Source organism: Peromyscus eremicus, chromosome X, assembly GCF_949786415.1.
Source record: "Peromyscus eremicus chromosome X, PerEre_H2_v1, whole genome shotgun sequence".
In the NCBI taxonomy this organism is placed as follows: Eukaryota; Metazoa; Chordata; class Mammalia; order Rodentia; family Cricetidae; genus Peromyscus; species Peromyscus eremicus.
The window spans coordinates 92,634,155-92,651,319 of NC_081439.1; the positions used below are offsets into that span (position 1 = coordinate 92,634,155).

General features: G+C 37.3%; 1 protein-coding gene across 4 annotated transcripts in view; it reads left to right on the forward strand.

Moving 5' to 3' along the window:
* Positions 1–12,216, forward strand: part of Rtl4 (retrotransposon Gag like 4) — a 348,500-nt gene extending 336,284 nt beyond the window's left edge. For all 4 annotated transcript variants that reach the window (XM_059251274.1, XM_059251273.1, XM_059251275.1 and 1 more), the window contains 2 exons: positions 266–335; positions 9,506–12,216. In XM_059251274.1, the coding sequence (XP_059107257.1) occupies positions 9,763–10,677 (915 nt within the window). In that variant the 5' untranslated portion in view covers positions 266–335; positions 9,506–9,762 and the 3' untranslated portion in view covers positions 10,678–12,216. The remainder of the gene's footprint in view (positions 1–265; positions 336–9,505) is intronic.
* Positions 12,217–17,165: the final 4,949 nt, after the last annotated feature.

Consider the following 17,165-nt stretch of genomic DNA (forward strand, 5'->3'; position numbering starts at 1 on the left):
ATAATAGAGGCCCCAATTATGAATAATGAAAATGAAGCTTAAGGACATTAACATGCCTAAGAAGAATGCCAGCGTCTAAGCAACTGGTATAGTCCACAGATGTACATAAACTGGTGTCTGTCTCAATGTCAAGGAGTTAAGAAAAGCCAACATATGGAAAGGGATTCCTCTAGTAATAAGGATATAGAAATAGGATTGCTACTGGTGGTGGTCAAACACTGAGATAATCCAACCTGTTTCTACTTTATGTTTTCATATTCTCTAGAATCTCCCTGTTGCTCAACTCATTGCTCAACTTTGTGGCCCAATTATACATAGAGAACAATACTTGAGAGGTAAGTGATTCTCTCCTCTGCACTAAAACTTAGCTTTAAATGCCATGTCTTTAAATAACTCTTGTTTTAATTCATTTGCATTTATTTTCTTTCCAAGTCTCTACACAATCTTGATTTAGGGCCTGGGATAGTGGGAAACTTTTCTAAGAGGGCAATAGGCACAATTTAAATTACATACTCATCCAAACAAAACATATTTCTTCTCACTGCTCTCCAAATGTCACTGAGTAAGTATAAGGTTTGGACATCTGCTTCCTGAACATTAACCCGAATGCCAGAGTTCTTTACCTACACTATGTCTATATGGTTAATTCATGCATCTGTGGTATAAAAATATTAAGATACACTGGTACATGGATGGGTTATCTGCTCATATTAGCAAAGAATAAAAGATTATCTATATAGTGAGTAGAAACAGTAAAATTAGCTCTGCAATATCTAGTTGTGTCTATGGCTGCTGTGGATAAATATTATAAATTCAAAGAAGAATTACTGAGTGCCTCTGTGTATACAAAGAATGATATTGTGTTCTGGAGATATAAAGATGAAGTTGGATTTTCCTTTTATTATCTCACAGCTTAATAAGAGACATAGACATTTAATAATTCATTACAAGTGATACAAGTATTGCAGTGAAGAAACGTGGGCAGGTAACATATTAAATGACTTATATTGAGCCACCCCCTTGCTGCACATCTGGAGACTTTGGCACAAATACCTTTTCTATAACAATACAGATCTCCAGATAGAAACAGATGCTGGTGACAAGGATTTTTGGACAGCAGCTTTCCAGTGTCTGCAGAAAACACAATGTTATAAATGGTTTCTAATGTTGATGTCTGCTAAATGCCAGTAATTGCGCCTATGTTATTGCTTCAGTAATATGTAAACACATATGGTTTTCTCAGCAACATAGATGTTACAGATGTGAAAATTAAGGCTCACAGAGGTACCTTGCTCAAGGTCTAACAGTCTGGGTTAAGTGAGATTGGGATCTTGATTCAAAGTATCTCATTTCAAACTTACAGATTTAAAAAAAAAACACTATTTAAAACTGCTTCCAAGGGCACAGTTGTATTAGATGCACATTGTGAGGATTCAAGTTCCAAATCTAACATCAGGTCACTGTAATTCTTTACACATTTTTCTTTTTTTGTTTATTATTTGAAAATGTCATACACGTATATAATGTAACTTAATCATACCCACTTCTTGCTTTCCCATCTAACTCCCATCAGAATCCTCCCATCACTTTCCTGCAAACTTCATGTTCTCCTTATTTTACCCAGTTGTATTGAATATGGAAGTCATGCTTTACCTATGGCACAGCTTATCAAAGAGATAAATGAAATAGTAGGAAGACACTTAGAACACACAAAATACTCTACATATATGTGATATGTTACTAGCTACAGAATAACAGAGTGTCAGTTTCAGAGTGTCATGGAAAATACAATCTCTGCATTACTTACTCCCACCCAGTCAAAGTTTTTTGAGGAGAAAGAGACTAACCAGTAAGGGCCTGGGACTAGACCACACTATAGTGGCCCATAAATATGACTCAAACCAATTTCTGTTTCTTGAGCCTCGCATCTCATCTATAAGATTTCTCTAATCAATTGGTCCTCAACCTTCCTAATACAGTTCCTCATGCTATGGTGACCCCCAACCACAAAATTATTTTTGTTGTTACTTCACAACTCTGCTTCTGTTATGAATCATAAGGTAAATATCTGATCTGCAGGATATCTGATATGAGACCCCTGTGAAAGAGTCATGCAACCCCAAAGGGGTCGTGACCCAAAGATTGAGAACCACTACTAATGTGAGGCTTTTACAAGATTTCTTGCAACCACAAAACATGATATATATATATATATATATATATATATATATATATATATATATACTTTGTTGTGTATATTAAGCTTTCTCTACCTTGAACAGCAGCAGGTAACCCAACACCACAGGGACCTGCAAATGCAAGAGAAGTTGGAACCTAAGTGGGATAGGCTCTGTCAGCTCATCAGTTGCAAGTGGTGTTCAGCACTAAGTGAATTGCACTTAATGAATTAAAGATGAAAGAGACAGCAGGGAGCACAAATGCAGGAGAAGGCCTTTCATTTCAAATTTAAAGGGCTCATTTTATAACTATTTGCGATCTGTAGATCAGAATTTTTCCATTCTTTCTCTAATTGTTTACTTGAAACAGCATGTACTGTTTGAAATGATGTGAGCATGGGGAACAGACAAAGAAACCAAACTAAGCCTTCAAATTGGTAAACAAGACCTGTGTATCTTAGCCATTAAGTCTCCTCTAGGAATAGGGACTGTAGTATGGGTTCACAGTGGGTAAAGTTTGGGTTAAGTGGTAGACATGCAGGTGAGAATCTAGATTGTATATCACTTAACAGCCATTTCCTCATATTTTATCTCTGTGTTCAGGCAAGTTATAGAATCTGTGGGTTTGAAAGAACAATATCACTTTTATGATGCCTCACTGCTTTCTGATTCTTGGAGTCTGTATTCTAATATCTCACTGTGGAGGAATTCTAGTCCTGCTTATTCTCCAATGATATAGAACTCAGAACTTATATCATAAAGATAATCATCCCATCTCTATTCCCACCATCTCAATTTTATCTTTAAATAGTATTTTCCTCATCTCAGAGAATAAAGCAGTCTATATGAGAGTCATTTGAAGAACATTGCTCATGTATCAAACTTCTCCCTTGCTCCCTCACTTAGGCTTACCATCATAGTAGCTTGGTTTATGACTTGGAAAACAGCAAAATTTTTGCCAGGAAATGAAATAATGAACATGAAAGTGGTTATTGAGAGATATAAATCTTAGTGCATGTATATAGGGAAAGCTATGTAGCAGGAATCCTCATACAGCAAATGCGCCTCCTTGATAGACTTAAGAAACATTATAAAGGAAAACCAAGGAACTGGGACAGAATATACATGGTACTTGTAACTTCATAAGCAGCTAAGCTATGGGTCCAGTTGAGGATGAAAGAAGATTGAAAAGTAAATGAAAGTCTGAAAGATCTGATTCATTGCAATGGCCAAAAGGACATAAATCATATCAGCTGGGATGCTGTAGTTATGATAGGGGGTATGTGGATGACTGTTCTGTTATTCATAGATAGAGAAGAGTAGAATGTCGTATTCCTTTGGACTAGAGCCACAAAGTCTCAAGAACAGGGTCAGCTCCATTGCTACCTATGGTCTTTTATCTCCAAGCTAGCTGAATGTCACATGCTCAGACCTGACCTGCACTGAACACTGTTTAAGGAAGTCATGAAGGCTTAGAAAAAACAATTCACTTATTATACTTTAGGGGGTGCTTTGGGAGACACATATTTTTTACTTCTCAAAATGATAAATATAAGTATTGAGGTCCATACGTGGAATCCTGGCACTTAGGCTGATAAATTAGGAAGAAAGTTAGTTTGAGGCCAGCCCTGGCTACAGAGCAAGTTTCAATCCAGTCTAAGCTAAAAAGTGAAGACCAGTCTCCACCCTCCATCCAAAAATGAAGATAATGCTAAAATCAAATGTACCCTTAGAAAGCACTGAACCTAAAGTTTCTCAAAAGTATTAACTGAAATTTCTGCATCAGCATCACCTGTAAAGCTTATGTAATATTTATGCTACTAGGTTTCACCCCAGAGCCAATGCCCCATACGTTCCATATATGAAATAAAAAATTCTATAAAAAATCCCAGGAGTTTCTGAGAACATTGTGATTGTGTGTGTGTGTGTGTGTGTGTGTGTGTGTGTGTGTGTGTGTGTGTGCAATATTCCTAAGATCAAATCTGAGAACCAATTAAATCAATATTAGCAGGAATGCCTATAAAAGCATTCCTGTGTTCCTCTGATAACCTTATGAGTTATAATTTCTAGAGTATGCTAGAGTTTAATAAGCCCAGTACTCTTCAGTATTAAAATAAAGATACTTAGGTCCAGAGATAGAAAGAAAATGTCTTGTCAAAGTTATTCTTCTGAATGGTAGAAGAAGTAAGGACACACTCATATCTCCAGAGAAGTCCCAACACTATGCTCCTCTGCTCACCCTTATGAGAGGGATCAATGTCTCAATTTAGCACCTATGACCACATATTTCCTTAGACATTTTGAAGTTCAAGAGATAATGATAGCTTTTCTGGGTGGTTACATGATCTCAGACCTAAGAATAGCTTAAAAATAAAATAGTGCAAGGTCATACAGTTCTCTTGTAGGCAATAGGCCTGAGAGAGTCATTTTTCTGTTACTAGAACCAATCATGTTCAGGGAGAAGAAGATTAATTTGGCTCACTGGCTTAAAGGTTTTGATCTGTAGTCAGCCCTTTTGCTTTTGGGTTTTGGGCAAGTTGGAAGCACATTTTAATAAAGGCCAGGACATGAAAACAGAGTAGTAAAGAATGGACCATGAGCTCTGTATCCCCTTGAAAACTTGTATTGGTGACCCAGACCTTTCATCAAGCCCTACTTCTTAATGGTCCCACCATCTTGTACTTCAGCCAAGATGAAAGCCAAACAATTAATGCATGGTCTTTGGTGGGATATTCTAGATCTTATCTATAGCAAGGGATTTCTTCAAATGTGGTCTCAAAGGATTTTAGAAAAGAATTTTATGTCCTGAGAAACTATTGTTTGTGAGCCAAGTGAATATAAGTAAAATGGCTCACATTGATTTATTAAAATGATTTGTTGTAATGGTTATCATAGCTGAAACACATCCACATTAAGAAAAAGCTTATTATCTATACAGTTTTGTATCAGATTTGGTCCAGCCACACTAGTCTGATGCTCTAAAACATATGTATTTGAGGATGCTGCTTTGTTTCTGCTTTGTCTCTTTAAGACTAGATCATTCAGACTGGCAGTCTTTGCAACAGCAATAGAAGGTCAATGACCTCAGGAAAAATTAATTTCCCAACTGAAATGACCAGGTAGATTTTTCTCTGAGGGAATGCGTATTTGCCATTGACAACAGTGGCATTGTATGATTTGCATGTGGGCTAATGCTTTTAATTTTACCAAGTGTTTCACCCCTGCTATGTAATTAGGAAAATTAAATGCTAAACCACCTTGAATACATAATTCTGTATAGAATCAAGAGCCCTCACAAAGTTATGAAATCGCTAAGGGTAGAAGGAAAGGGCAAAAGGCAAATACATAAAGGAAAAGTTATAATCATAACCTTCCAATTAAAAAAAAAGAGTTTACTGGAGGTCCACAATCCCTTATTTCAATTCTGAAATCAAAGAGGTCTCTGAAATGTAAGTCACTTTTTCATTAATTTGTTGCTAAAACCCAGTTGGCAGCAAAACTTGACCTGATTTGACCTGAATTTTGTCTATATCCAATTCAGTATGAATATTCAGACATTTTTCCTGCTGAAATTTTAATGGCTTAATTATGGGATGTTTCCCCAGATACTGCAGGAAATATTATATAATAAACAGTAATGCCCTGTGTTACCTTTCAAAAATCTGAAAAGGTGAAACTTGAATTATAAAACACAAATGCCACAACTATGGACCTGGAAAAATGATAGCTAACATTTATGGGGCCTTTGCCATCTGCATGAAGCTGTGCAGATCTCCTTTCATTTCAGTTAACCATCAAAACCACTATGAGGTAACTGTTAGGAACATTTCCTTTTTTATGAATAGATTTGTTTATTATACTGGGAAAATGTTCTTGGTGAATATGAGAAACATTATACTTTGAGAACCGCATTTAGAACTGTTAAGACAAAAGACAAACTATAATTTGAAATTCATTCTTGACGTAGTCCAGAGGCTATATGTTACCGACTGGAATGCATTCAACACGAACAATGCCATAGGAGAAATGTTGTGATCCATACATATGAACATATACATACACATGCACACACATACACATGCATTTTATACATATACATATAGAGAGAAATGCTGTGCTTATAGTATATGAGAAATACTTTAAAGTTTGGACAGTGATTTTCAGAGAGATTACATAACTTGTCCAGACCATACAGCTTTTGGCTGAGCCAAGATTTGGGCCCAGGTTATTCTTTCTGTATAGCCCATTGTTTATTGCATTCTACTACTGATTGAAAGATGGTGTTAGCTGTTTATGGCTTTGTGCAAAAGTAGAATAGGGTATCACCTCTGCCATATCACCCGAGCAGTTTCTTATTTTCAAATATAACTTCTTCCAATCCTTACTTCTCTGTGACACTACTAATACATCTTTATTCCTTGAGGCACTGTATTTTGCACAGGAACAAGTCAAGAGCAGGCCAGGTAGTAAAGGTATTGATTCCTGGAATCCACCCTAGACCCACTGAAGCAGGCTTTCTAGGTATTAGAACTGAGTTGATTGTTATGTATATTGAGTAAAAAGTAATATCCTCAGATGAACTTATCATTAGCTCTTACTAATATCCTATTATCTTACTACTAGTTGAAACCTAGCAAGAATGGCAGGGATGCAGTCACAGATGGGCACCTACAAAGGAGATATCTAGAAGGTAGAACAGGACTCCAGAATGCTAAGATATGAAAAGGAAACAAGAAATGAGGCTATGGCTCCTATCTTTTTCCTTTGGTGGCACATGACAAATGTAGGCCTCAAGAGTAAGCATTCATTGCTCAACTATACTGAAATAATTTTGGAAGCAATCCTCCCAATTTTTGCCACCTAGAGTACCTATCTTATAGCACACCAACAGAACAATTCTCTGTCATAGATACAACAGTCATTTTCACTATATATTAAAAAGGAAACTGATACATAAATGAGTTATTCATGGTCAAAATTAATTCCTACTAGTGTTTACCACAGAGTTTCTAGACCCACATTTTACACTGTTTCAGTCTTACAATATTTTCCATTGGTCTAGAGCGTAGGAATGTTTGATGAAACCTATGAAAAGTCTTCTTCACTTGCGTTTATTGATAACATCTCACTTTGTAGCTCTGGCTAGCCTGTATCTTGCCACAAACTCTTACTCCCCCTGCCTTGTACACCCAAGTGCATCAAGTGCATGGTTTGCAGGTATTGATCTGTTATATATATCCTCATCACACTTTCCCCTCCCTCAACTTTTCCTCAATCCTCCCCAACTTCACTCCATTTATCTCTCAATTTAGAAATCAAACAGGCAAACAAAAACAAACAAGCCAGGGGAACAAAAACAAAGAAAAATCTACAAGGAACATACACACACACCAAAAACATCAAATCAGAAATAATTTGCCTATGGTGAGACACTGCTCAGCCTTGGTTCAGGGAGCAGGGGCTTGGACCTGCCTCAACTGAATGCACCAGGATCTGCTGACTCCTCAAGGGAGACCTTGCCTTGGAGGAGGTGGGAAAGGGAGGTGGGTTGAGGGGAAGGCTGGGGGTGAGAGGAGGGAGGACAGGGGAATCTGTGGTTGGTATGTAAAATGAATAGAAAATTTCTTAATAATAATAATAATAAAGATTACAAGTACAGCAATCATTAATATAAAAGCAAAATGTCTGTAAGACAAAAAAATACCCAAAGCAATATGAGACAAAATGATCTACAAAAATACCACTGAGTTCGTTTTGTGTTGGCCATCTACTGCTGGGCATGGGCCCACTCTTAAGTGTGGTTAATATTTCCAATGAGACACCATTGAAGAAAACTAATTATTCCTTTGCAAGTGGATGTCAATTGGAGATAGCTTCTTGGCTAGGTATGGGAGTTGGTATCCACTTCCCCCTCCAAGCACTGGGGCCCTGTCTGGCTTAAACTTGTGCAGGTCCTGTGGATGCTGCCACAGTCTATATGAGTTCATATATTCATCAGTCCTGTTGTGTCTGGAAGTTTTCGTTTGTTCCCACCATCCCTCTGGCTCTTAGAATCTCTCTGCCTCTTTTTCTACATAGCTTCCTGAATCCTTGGGGAAGAGAGGTTGATGAAGACTTCCCATTAAGGCTAACATCTCAATGTCTCTCAGTATCTGTATATTGTCCAGTTATGGGTCTGGATTAGTTCTCATCTACTGCAGAAAGAAACTTCTCTGGCGATGGTTGATAAAGACACTGATCTAGGGGTATAGCAGAATGTCATTAGGAGTTATTTTGTTGCCATGCCTTTATAGCATAACAATATAATTTGTTTTTTCCTAGATCCATAGCCTATCCATTGAGAGACTGATAGTTTGAAAGATTCAGTGATTTACTTTTTTGCCCCCTAGTAGCCAATTTAAGTACATTTCAATTGTATGCTACACAAGGAAGGGCAATGGAAGGAAATGAATTAAAGAATAGTTCAAACTAACTGGCATGTCACTTTTTGGGGGATTATTTTTAATTTTTGTTGGTTACTTCATCTTTTTTATCAGTGCTTGGAGGAGTATTGAACATTTTGATCTTTATACCTTTAAGAACATCCAGTTCTTATTTGTGAAGTTCTCAATCTTACGTGCTCATCTTACTTGTGATGTCCTAATTATTTCCATGGCAACAAAAATTTGACCTCAGACAAGGACATGGTAGAAAAAAAAACAGATCAACTAACAACACTGCATTCAGATATCTGGCAGAAATACAGGCTTAAAGTAGTGAGCACAAAATACAGTCAGTGATTATTCCAATTTCAACAAAGTAATTCTCAAACCACAGTGCACACTCTAATCACATTGAAAATCTTGGCCAAGTGTGAAAAGTTATTCAGTGGGTCCTTGATGGGACTTGGTTTTCTGTATTCCTAAAAACCTCTCTGGTAAGATCCAGTGCTCTTGTCCCCATATCAGGTTTTGAATGATCAGGAGCATGATGTATCATCACACTCAAGCTGAATATGAATAGCTGGAGGAAGCGCTATTTTGGATTGCTGCCCTGATGAGCATACCAAATCTGATATTAACTAGCTGGGTGACCTTGGACAAACATTTTTGTTTCTCTGAGTCTCTGTTTTTTATCTGTGAAATTATAAATTTTGTTGGTTTGGATGATCACCAATACTATTTTGAACTCTAATCTAAAATCCTTTGACAATGATTATAAAAGACATTTTAGAAGAAAAGATTAGTATGAAGTTTAATGTCTATGCTTACAAAGAAAGAGAGCAGAAAAATACTGTGTCTATGATATTATATATTTATTAATTCAAATCTTCTCTTCTGTGTCCCAAGGTGATATGTGTCTTCTGAATGTGTAGAACACTGACATTGTCCATGAAGAAGAAGCAGTGATGAGTAGAAGATAACATTTCTGTGGCATCTCTACAGCTCCACCCTCGACATTCTCTAGTGACACTGAACAGCTGTCTCCTGCTTGTACATGTCACTGTCTTTTCTGATCCTAAACCAAACTACTGCCTGTCTCTTGGTCTTGTGTGCTGACACTGAATTTCTATTCAGTTCTATATAATTCCAAGAGACACGAGACAATGGAGAAATGTACAGAATCCCCACCTACCTTAAAGGCAGGGCCTTCCTTTTTGAGAGGAGACAATCTGATTCTGCAGCCACAAATGCAGCATCCAACTGATGACAACCCCACTTTAAGAGGGCAAGTTGTGCCTGTCCCAGATACTCCAGTGATGTCTCTACCCTACTCAGGTGACCATCTCCCTCAATTTCATGATGAGTCAACCAGTGTCACAGGGTTTCTTGCTCGTGTGACTACCTATTTGACAGCTCTCAAGATTTCCAATCCTGCAGATGATGCCCGAGTCAAGCATTTTTTTGACTACCTATCCCAGCAGATGCAAAGTTGTGACATCGTATCCGAGTCCAACCAGAGTAATCTATTGAAACAATATGAACACTTTGTTCTTGAGTTACAGCAGTCATGTGGTGAACCCATGAAACAAGAAATTATCCCTCCTATGAATGTTAAGGTTGACAGTAGAGACAACTCTCAGCAGGATGCTACTACTTTTGAAGGGTTTGCTCAAAATCTGAGTGATAGTGAGACCAGTCAGAGTGACCAGTTCCAAAAGGGACAAGCTGACCCCACTCATGAAGAAGAAATCACAGATATAATGGGCAATCTACCAGATTTGATCACTCAGTGCATTCAGCTGGACAAAAACTACAAAGACAGGCCAGAACTCCTACAGTCAGAAAGTCAGGTTCCAATATTTGCTTCCACAACCAAGCACCAATCCTTCTTCAGCCCCAAAGGTCCACTACCCAAGGATGAGCCCAAGCAATTTCAGGGAGCCCAACCACCTGTCACCCCAGCCAAGAGAGCCCGCCAGCAAGAAACTCAGTTATGTCTCTACTGTAGCCAGGCCGGTCACTTTACAAGAGAATGCCTTGCTAAACGTTCTCGAACTCCAGCAAGGAGAAAAATGTAGCTCACTAGTAAGAGGAGGATAGGAAACCACTTTGTAAACTCTTACCCCTTTCACCATTGGCCTTAGTGATATATAAACTTTCACAAACTTCAAAATACAAATGAGTTACTCTGGCATCACCTTAAAAACAGGCATGAATATTTACATCTCCAGAAATTTAAACAACCAGAACTTGTTGGTTGGAAGATAGCCCATCACCAAACTTTACCCAACAACAATGGTGAAGATAATGAACAGAAACTTTATAGTTACAGCCAATTCCTTCAAGAATTCTGAAGGTTTGCAGATAGACGTCTCTCTAGCCTGAGTCACACATACACAAAAACAACTCTGACAATGTATTTAGATTCACATTCCTACCAATGGATGAAATCTTGATTGACTCTGATGGCCCAAGTCCTCTAGCTTGTGTGCCTAGGACTGAGCCCAAAGCTTTTATCCTCTTCTTTACTGATCTGTTTCTTAGTGACTTGTTTGTTCAGGTTCTTTGTTCGCAACCATAGTGGCATCATCATATCCTACCAATATTCTTGTAGGTGAGAGACCAGAATCTGGATTCTGTTCTACCTATTAATCAGACTCTAGTGCTGATACAAGCCAATCTTCATGGACCTGAATATCTACCACCCTTCCATGCAGCTATATATTTTGTTGCCATCTAAAGACACATGCTTATCCAACATGCTGAACTTCTTGGCTATTGGCAAACCAGATTGTATAGTCATTTGACTTGACCACTGCTTAATTACTGGCACCTTTCTTAGAGGATCAGCCTCTTTGGCAATTAACATACTTTATACCTGCTAACCCAAGCTTAGTCATATCTGCACTAATGTTTCTATTTTAGGTTTGAACATATATATGGGCACATCTAATGGCTTAGGTTAATAACCAAGTAAGTTATTTAAGGACATTTGTTTAAGGTGTACTATCATAGTTACTTAACAGCAGCATATTCTTGCAACCTGAACAGAGACAAATCTCCACTAAGAACTGACTTTCCAGCTTGCAGTAGTTGTGATTCTCTAGGTTTCACCATTTAAAATCACTGCCAATTGCTACCCCACTATAATGGATCACCTTTGGGTGTCGTTGTCTAATGGAAGACTTCAGAAAGCAATGGGATGGCATAGAACTTTTGCAACCAACTCATGTGAAAAATCCTGTGCATATACATTATCACCATCTGTGAACAAAACTCAAGAACTGGGGTGTTCTTTTGCTTGTCTTGTACTCTTGGCACACATCAGCTCTATGTATAAATAGATGATGTAGATGATGCTTCTACAAAAATGGAATGGATGTGCTAGAAAGGCACAGCTTCTTAGAAATGTTAACATCTAGTGTTGCTCAGTATTTACTGGTAATTATCAATTCTTTGTTCCTTGCTTCTTGGTGCTGATGTATTTCCCCATAATGGATCTCCTGAAGATCATTCATTGTATATACCTTAGTAGCCATCAAGGTCTCTCAGAACATGAAGTGCCATTGTACTTTGGTCTTGGTCCTGGAGAACTGTGCTTAGTTTTCTCTATAGAATCCCAGATAGGGCCTTACTGCTCTCATCTTGTAGCACCAAGAAATATCTCTTCATCCATCAGTGCCTCACTAGCCACTGTGCCAATCTCTACTTTCATTCACAAGCAGTTAGTTCTTTTGTCAGTAGCTTGCTATATATCTACATTATTCCATAAACTTCAGAATAAGGAGATCTGAATGCACATACTCTGATTGTGTTAAGAAATCCCCACTGCAGTCCTGAGATTGTATGAGAAACTTTATCAAATAGAGCTGTTTGAATGTTGATTGATTCTGGGATTTCTATAAATAATCCTCACCTATCCCTTCTAATTCTATAATAAAGGACTAGTCCAAATAACTTATAGTCATGTTCTTTTTCTTTTTTATTTTCTGAGGGGAGGGCAGTGGAAGAAGGAAGAAATAAACCCATCTTTGTTTGTAGGTGACATCATTTTCAGTGTAGAAATTCTTAAAGAACATGCAAATATATACCCAATGCAAAATTACTAGAAAACTTGTAACGTCACAAGATACAAGATCAATATATAAAACTTAATCATAATTGTGCAAACAGACATTCAAAATGTAAATGGAAGAAAATTTATTTATATAAATGAAGCAGATCCAGATCTGTGACCAAAATTTAAGAAAAAGAACTTAAGACTTATATAGCAAAACATATAAAGCATTGTTGAAAGTAATTAAAGAACATTTCCATGAACAGAGAGGCAATTTGTGCTTACAGATTAGAAGACTCAAGGATTTTTTTTTTGTAAAAGTTGACAAGACAGTCATGAAATCTAAATGAAAGTGCAGTATATCAAAATAGTGTGGAATTTTCAGTAGAATAGCCATTTGGAGTCATGGACAGATTTAATTATAGAAATTAACCTTGTGTTTTAATCAAGGTGCCAAACTACTCAATTAGAAAAAATCTTTCAAGCAAATGATTGTACTAACATCATAAAGAAAAACCCTAAGAACAGATCATTTATATCAATGCAAACCAAAGTGAGAAATATTTTAAGACTTTTGGTTACATAGAATACATCTAGATACGATACCAAAAACAGAAGCCATAAGTGAAAAAAAGATAAATTTGCCTTTACAAAAATGAAGAGTATTTTCATAAACATTTAAAAAACGAAAACTATTGGTGCACACTGCAGTCTAAGTACCTGCAAAGCTGAGACAGGTGGATAGGTAATTTGGAACAGGCTAGCCTAGGACATAGTAATACAGAACAAAATAAAGAGTGGAAGGGAGGGAGGGAGAGAAGGAGGGAGGGAGGGAGGGAGGGAGGGAGGGAGGGAGGGAGGGAGGGAGGGAGGGAGGGAGGAAGGAAGGAAAGAAAAGCTGCATGTGGGTAAAAAGACTTGCATCCAGAATATAAAGAACTTTTTAAATACTTAATAATAAGACAGCCCAATTAAAAAGTAAGCAAAGTGATTTGCTAACCAGTGTATCTAGAAAGTATCTAATATCAGTTAGGCACTAGGAAAGCTAAAAAATCAAAGGGGGTACCACCATTACCAACTCAAATGGCCTTTTAGTTTCTTACTGAGCATAATCCATGGCCTTAGATGTCAACAGGAATATTCAGCATGTAACTTGATTAGCTAGCCTTCTTTACCCTCAGGCCACCTATTTATCACTTTGGGCCATCTTTTTAAGATTCATAACTTTATTGCAAGAAATCTTTGGATTTCACAGTGTCCAAGAATTAGGGCTAAGAATTTCAGCTCACTTTTCACTTCTGGAGGTCTCTCAATGAATTATTCTCAATAAATGACTTTTTTTTACATGACCTCATTCAATTAAGTAACCTGACAGAGTGAAGCAATGGAGATTTGTCATAATTCTGTACTTCTAAATATCAAGCATTTTATCATTAAAAAATTTATAATAGTGGTATCATACTCTATATAGTGTCAACTTCAACTGGAATGACAGATAAGTTAGCATAATGGAGTTATAAAACAAGTTATAATTAACTGGACTTAATGAAACTAATTAGAATCCACAGACAAAAAATAATACATAACACACTCAAGGGTATAGTCTATTACTCTAAAAGGCTTTAGAAACCCCTCCATCGGCTGGGCAGTGGCGGCGCACGCCTTTAATCCCAGCACTCAGGAGGCAGAGGCAGGCAGATCTCTATGAGTTCGAGGCCAGCCTGGTCTACAGAGGGAGATCCAGCACATGCACCAAAACTACACAGAGAAACCCTGTCTCGAAAAACAAAAAAAAAAAAAGAAAGAAAGAAAGAAAAGAAAAAAGAAACCCCTCCATCTAACCAAGGATGCAGTGTTAGGAAGATAAATGTGTTATGATTGATGTCATCCAGTGAGGTAGGTCCCAATCATAAGTCTGAGGAAGAAATTAACAACAAAATGGTTTGTACAGTGTCTATACATGAAGGAATGAAATAAAAATAGAACACTGACCTCCTTAATCTCAGAGATGGGATACTGTCCTGCATTCCATTCGATAGGTCAGTTCCTAAAATGGGATTATGTTATGAGGACATCCTATTTGCATCATCAGCTATTGTACTGCTCACCTCACTTTCTTCTTACTTTGTGCTCTCCTAGTACACTGATTATAGTTACTTGCCTATTTAAATTTTGTTTTGGACATATTTGCTGGTCATCTGACATGAGTCTTCCAGCTTGTTTGGCAGTTGCTTCTCATTGTAAGTGGAGAAAGTGGTGTTTGCCTTACATGTGAGTTTCCTGAGAGGATTACTAGAACCAATTTTTTATATTATCTCAGTCACCTCTGAGTACTCTGAGAAAAGCTAATGCTAGCCCTATGTAAAGTCGATGCCACTGTGTAAATCACAGTGGGTGTACTGAATGTCAGTCTCCCTAGAAACCTTCCCTCAATATTAGCTGACTTCTCCCTTTATGTCTAGTATCTGTCTAGAGATTTTTTAAAAATCCTGTTATACCTAAGGTTTTAACTTTCTAACCTACCTCCATGTATAACAGAAGCATGGGACTTTCAATAAGTAGTTGCTTTTTCCACTTCTACTGAATTCTAGTTCTGTCTGAGTATACTCCAATGGATGAAGACATAACGAGACATTAGCCACTGATAAACACTATAGGAACAGAGAAGTTTACGATTGACCTTACTTATGCCATCTCCATTTTGTGCAAATTGCAAAATACTAAAACACAGTATTATTTCTCTTGCTTTTACTCATGATGATCTAATTACTCACCCTTTCTTGAATTCTGGGTTATCATCATGCAGAACCTCTATTTTATTACAACAGTAGTGATTTCTGAAGAAAAACAGAGCCTATGGCCATAGCACCCTGAGCATGCCCGTTCTCATCTGATCTTGAAAACAAAGCATTTAAGATATATAGAATTTCTACCAGAATGTTGGCAAAATGAAACACCACTCACACTTAGGATTGGGTGTGGGAGCTTGTGTTACATCTGAAAAGCCCTCTGCATTGGTGGTCTCTTTTACTCTCTCTTTATGAAGGTTCAGAAACTACTTGGTCAAAAGAATGAAAAAACTCTTCCCACAAAATCTTGTCTTATGTATCTTCATTGTCCTTATGGTTCAAAATTCACTGTCCACATTTAAAAATAAAAGTTTCAGAAGTGAGTTAGATCAATTAGAAGCCACAATCCTCTAATTAGTCTGTTAATGGGACAATTTTGGCAAATGTATCTTAGTATCCATCCCATGACGTCTAATCTTTGATCACTACTACAGTTTGTGCATCCACACACTAAATCATTGATATTACTACCTAGTAGTTATTTTCATTATTAGGTGTGCTTGAACGTCTTTCCCCATTTATTGATTTCTAACACATAGATTAAATGACTATGACTGTTCTATCTAGCCAGCTCAGTGAGAAGCCAGTTATGGTTGTAGTCACTAATCCCATTCATTTCATAGGAACACAATGGAGGACTATGTAGTCTTTGATTCACATAATGTAGTCTTTCATCCACTTGATATAAAATCTGGCTCCCATGACTGTTTAGAAAATGGGAAGTTAATTGTTGGTTAACACCTACTTTATGCCAGACATTGTAATGAGAACTTTGATTTGTTAATGGTTCTCAGTTAAGTCTCATATTACTAAAAGATGTAATATCCATTTCTAACATTTCATGCTCACTGCATATTGATGAAGTAGGTGTTATAAATTCAATTTAAAGATGATGAATAAAGATTTAGAGCAGCTGACTTATCTGCCCCAGCCATGGAGTTTGTAACTGAGATAAATGTGAAAGTACATCTCTTCCTTTCTCTTTTCATTCTAATATATTTGTTTTTACTGCTGGGATTTAGCCAAGGGTCTCACACATGCCAGGCAAGCACTCTACCACTAAGCCACATCATGATCCACAAAGCATATCTTTCTGTTGCTACAGCTTTGTGCTATCTAAGACAGAGGGGAAATATGCTTAAGTCACACCCCTCCTTATTAACCTAGCTGACTTAATTACACCTCCCACAGGCTCTATACACAGCAGCCACTCTAATATCTGGTATTCACATAGCAACTGGTTGAAACTCATTTTCTAGACAGCAGTCTATAAAGGAAACACAGAACAAATCAGCTCCTTCTAGGACTTTGAAATTTCATTTGTGTTTCTAATGAGTTGGGGGAAAATTACTTGACACATCTAAAAATACACTGCGTCTACATTATCTGACTGGGTAGGCTCTTATTTGTTGAGTCAGGATTCTAACAACAGTTTCTAACTAACAAAAGGCCTTTCAGACTTCTATTGCCCTTCATTTAAAGCTATTGAATCTTTTTTGAACAACATTGTTTGCAGTTATTGAATAATGCCAGGAGATGAGGACAAGTTTATTGTCTTCTTATGGTGGCTATATGCCACCATCATATAAAACTCAAGATTAAAATACATTTTGATTAATTCAGATACCAGTTAGCTATTTACACTTGAGAAGTGCTTTAA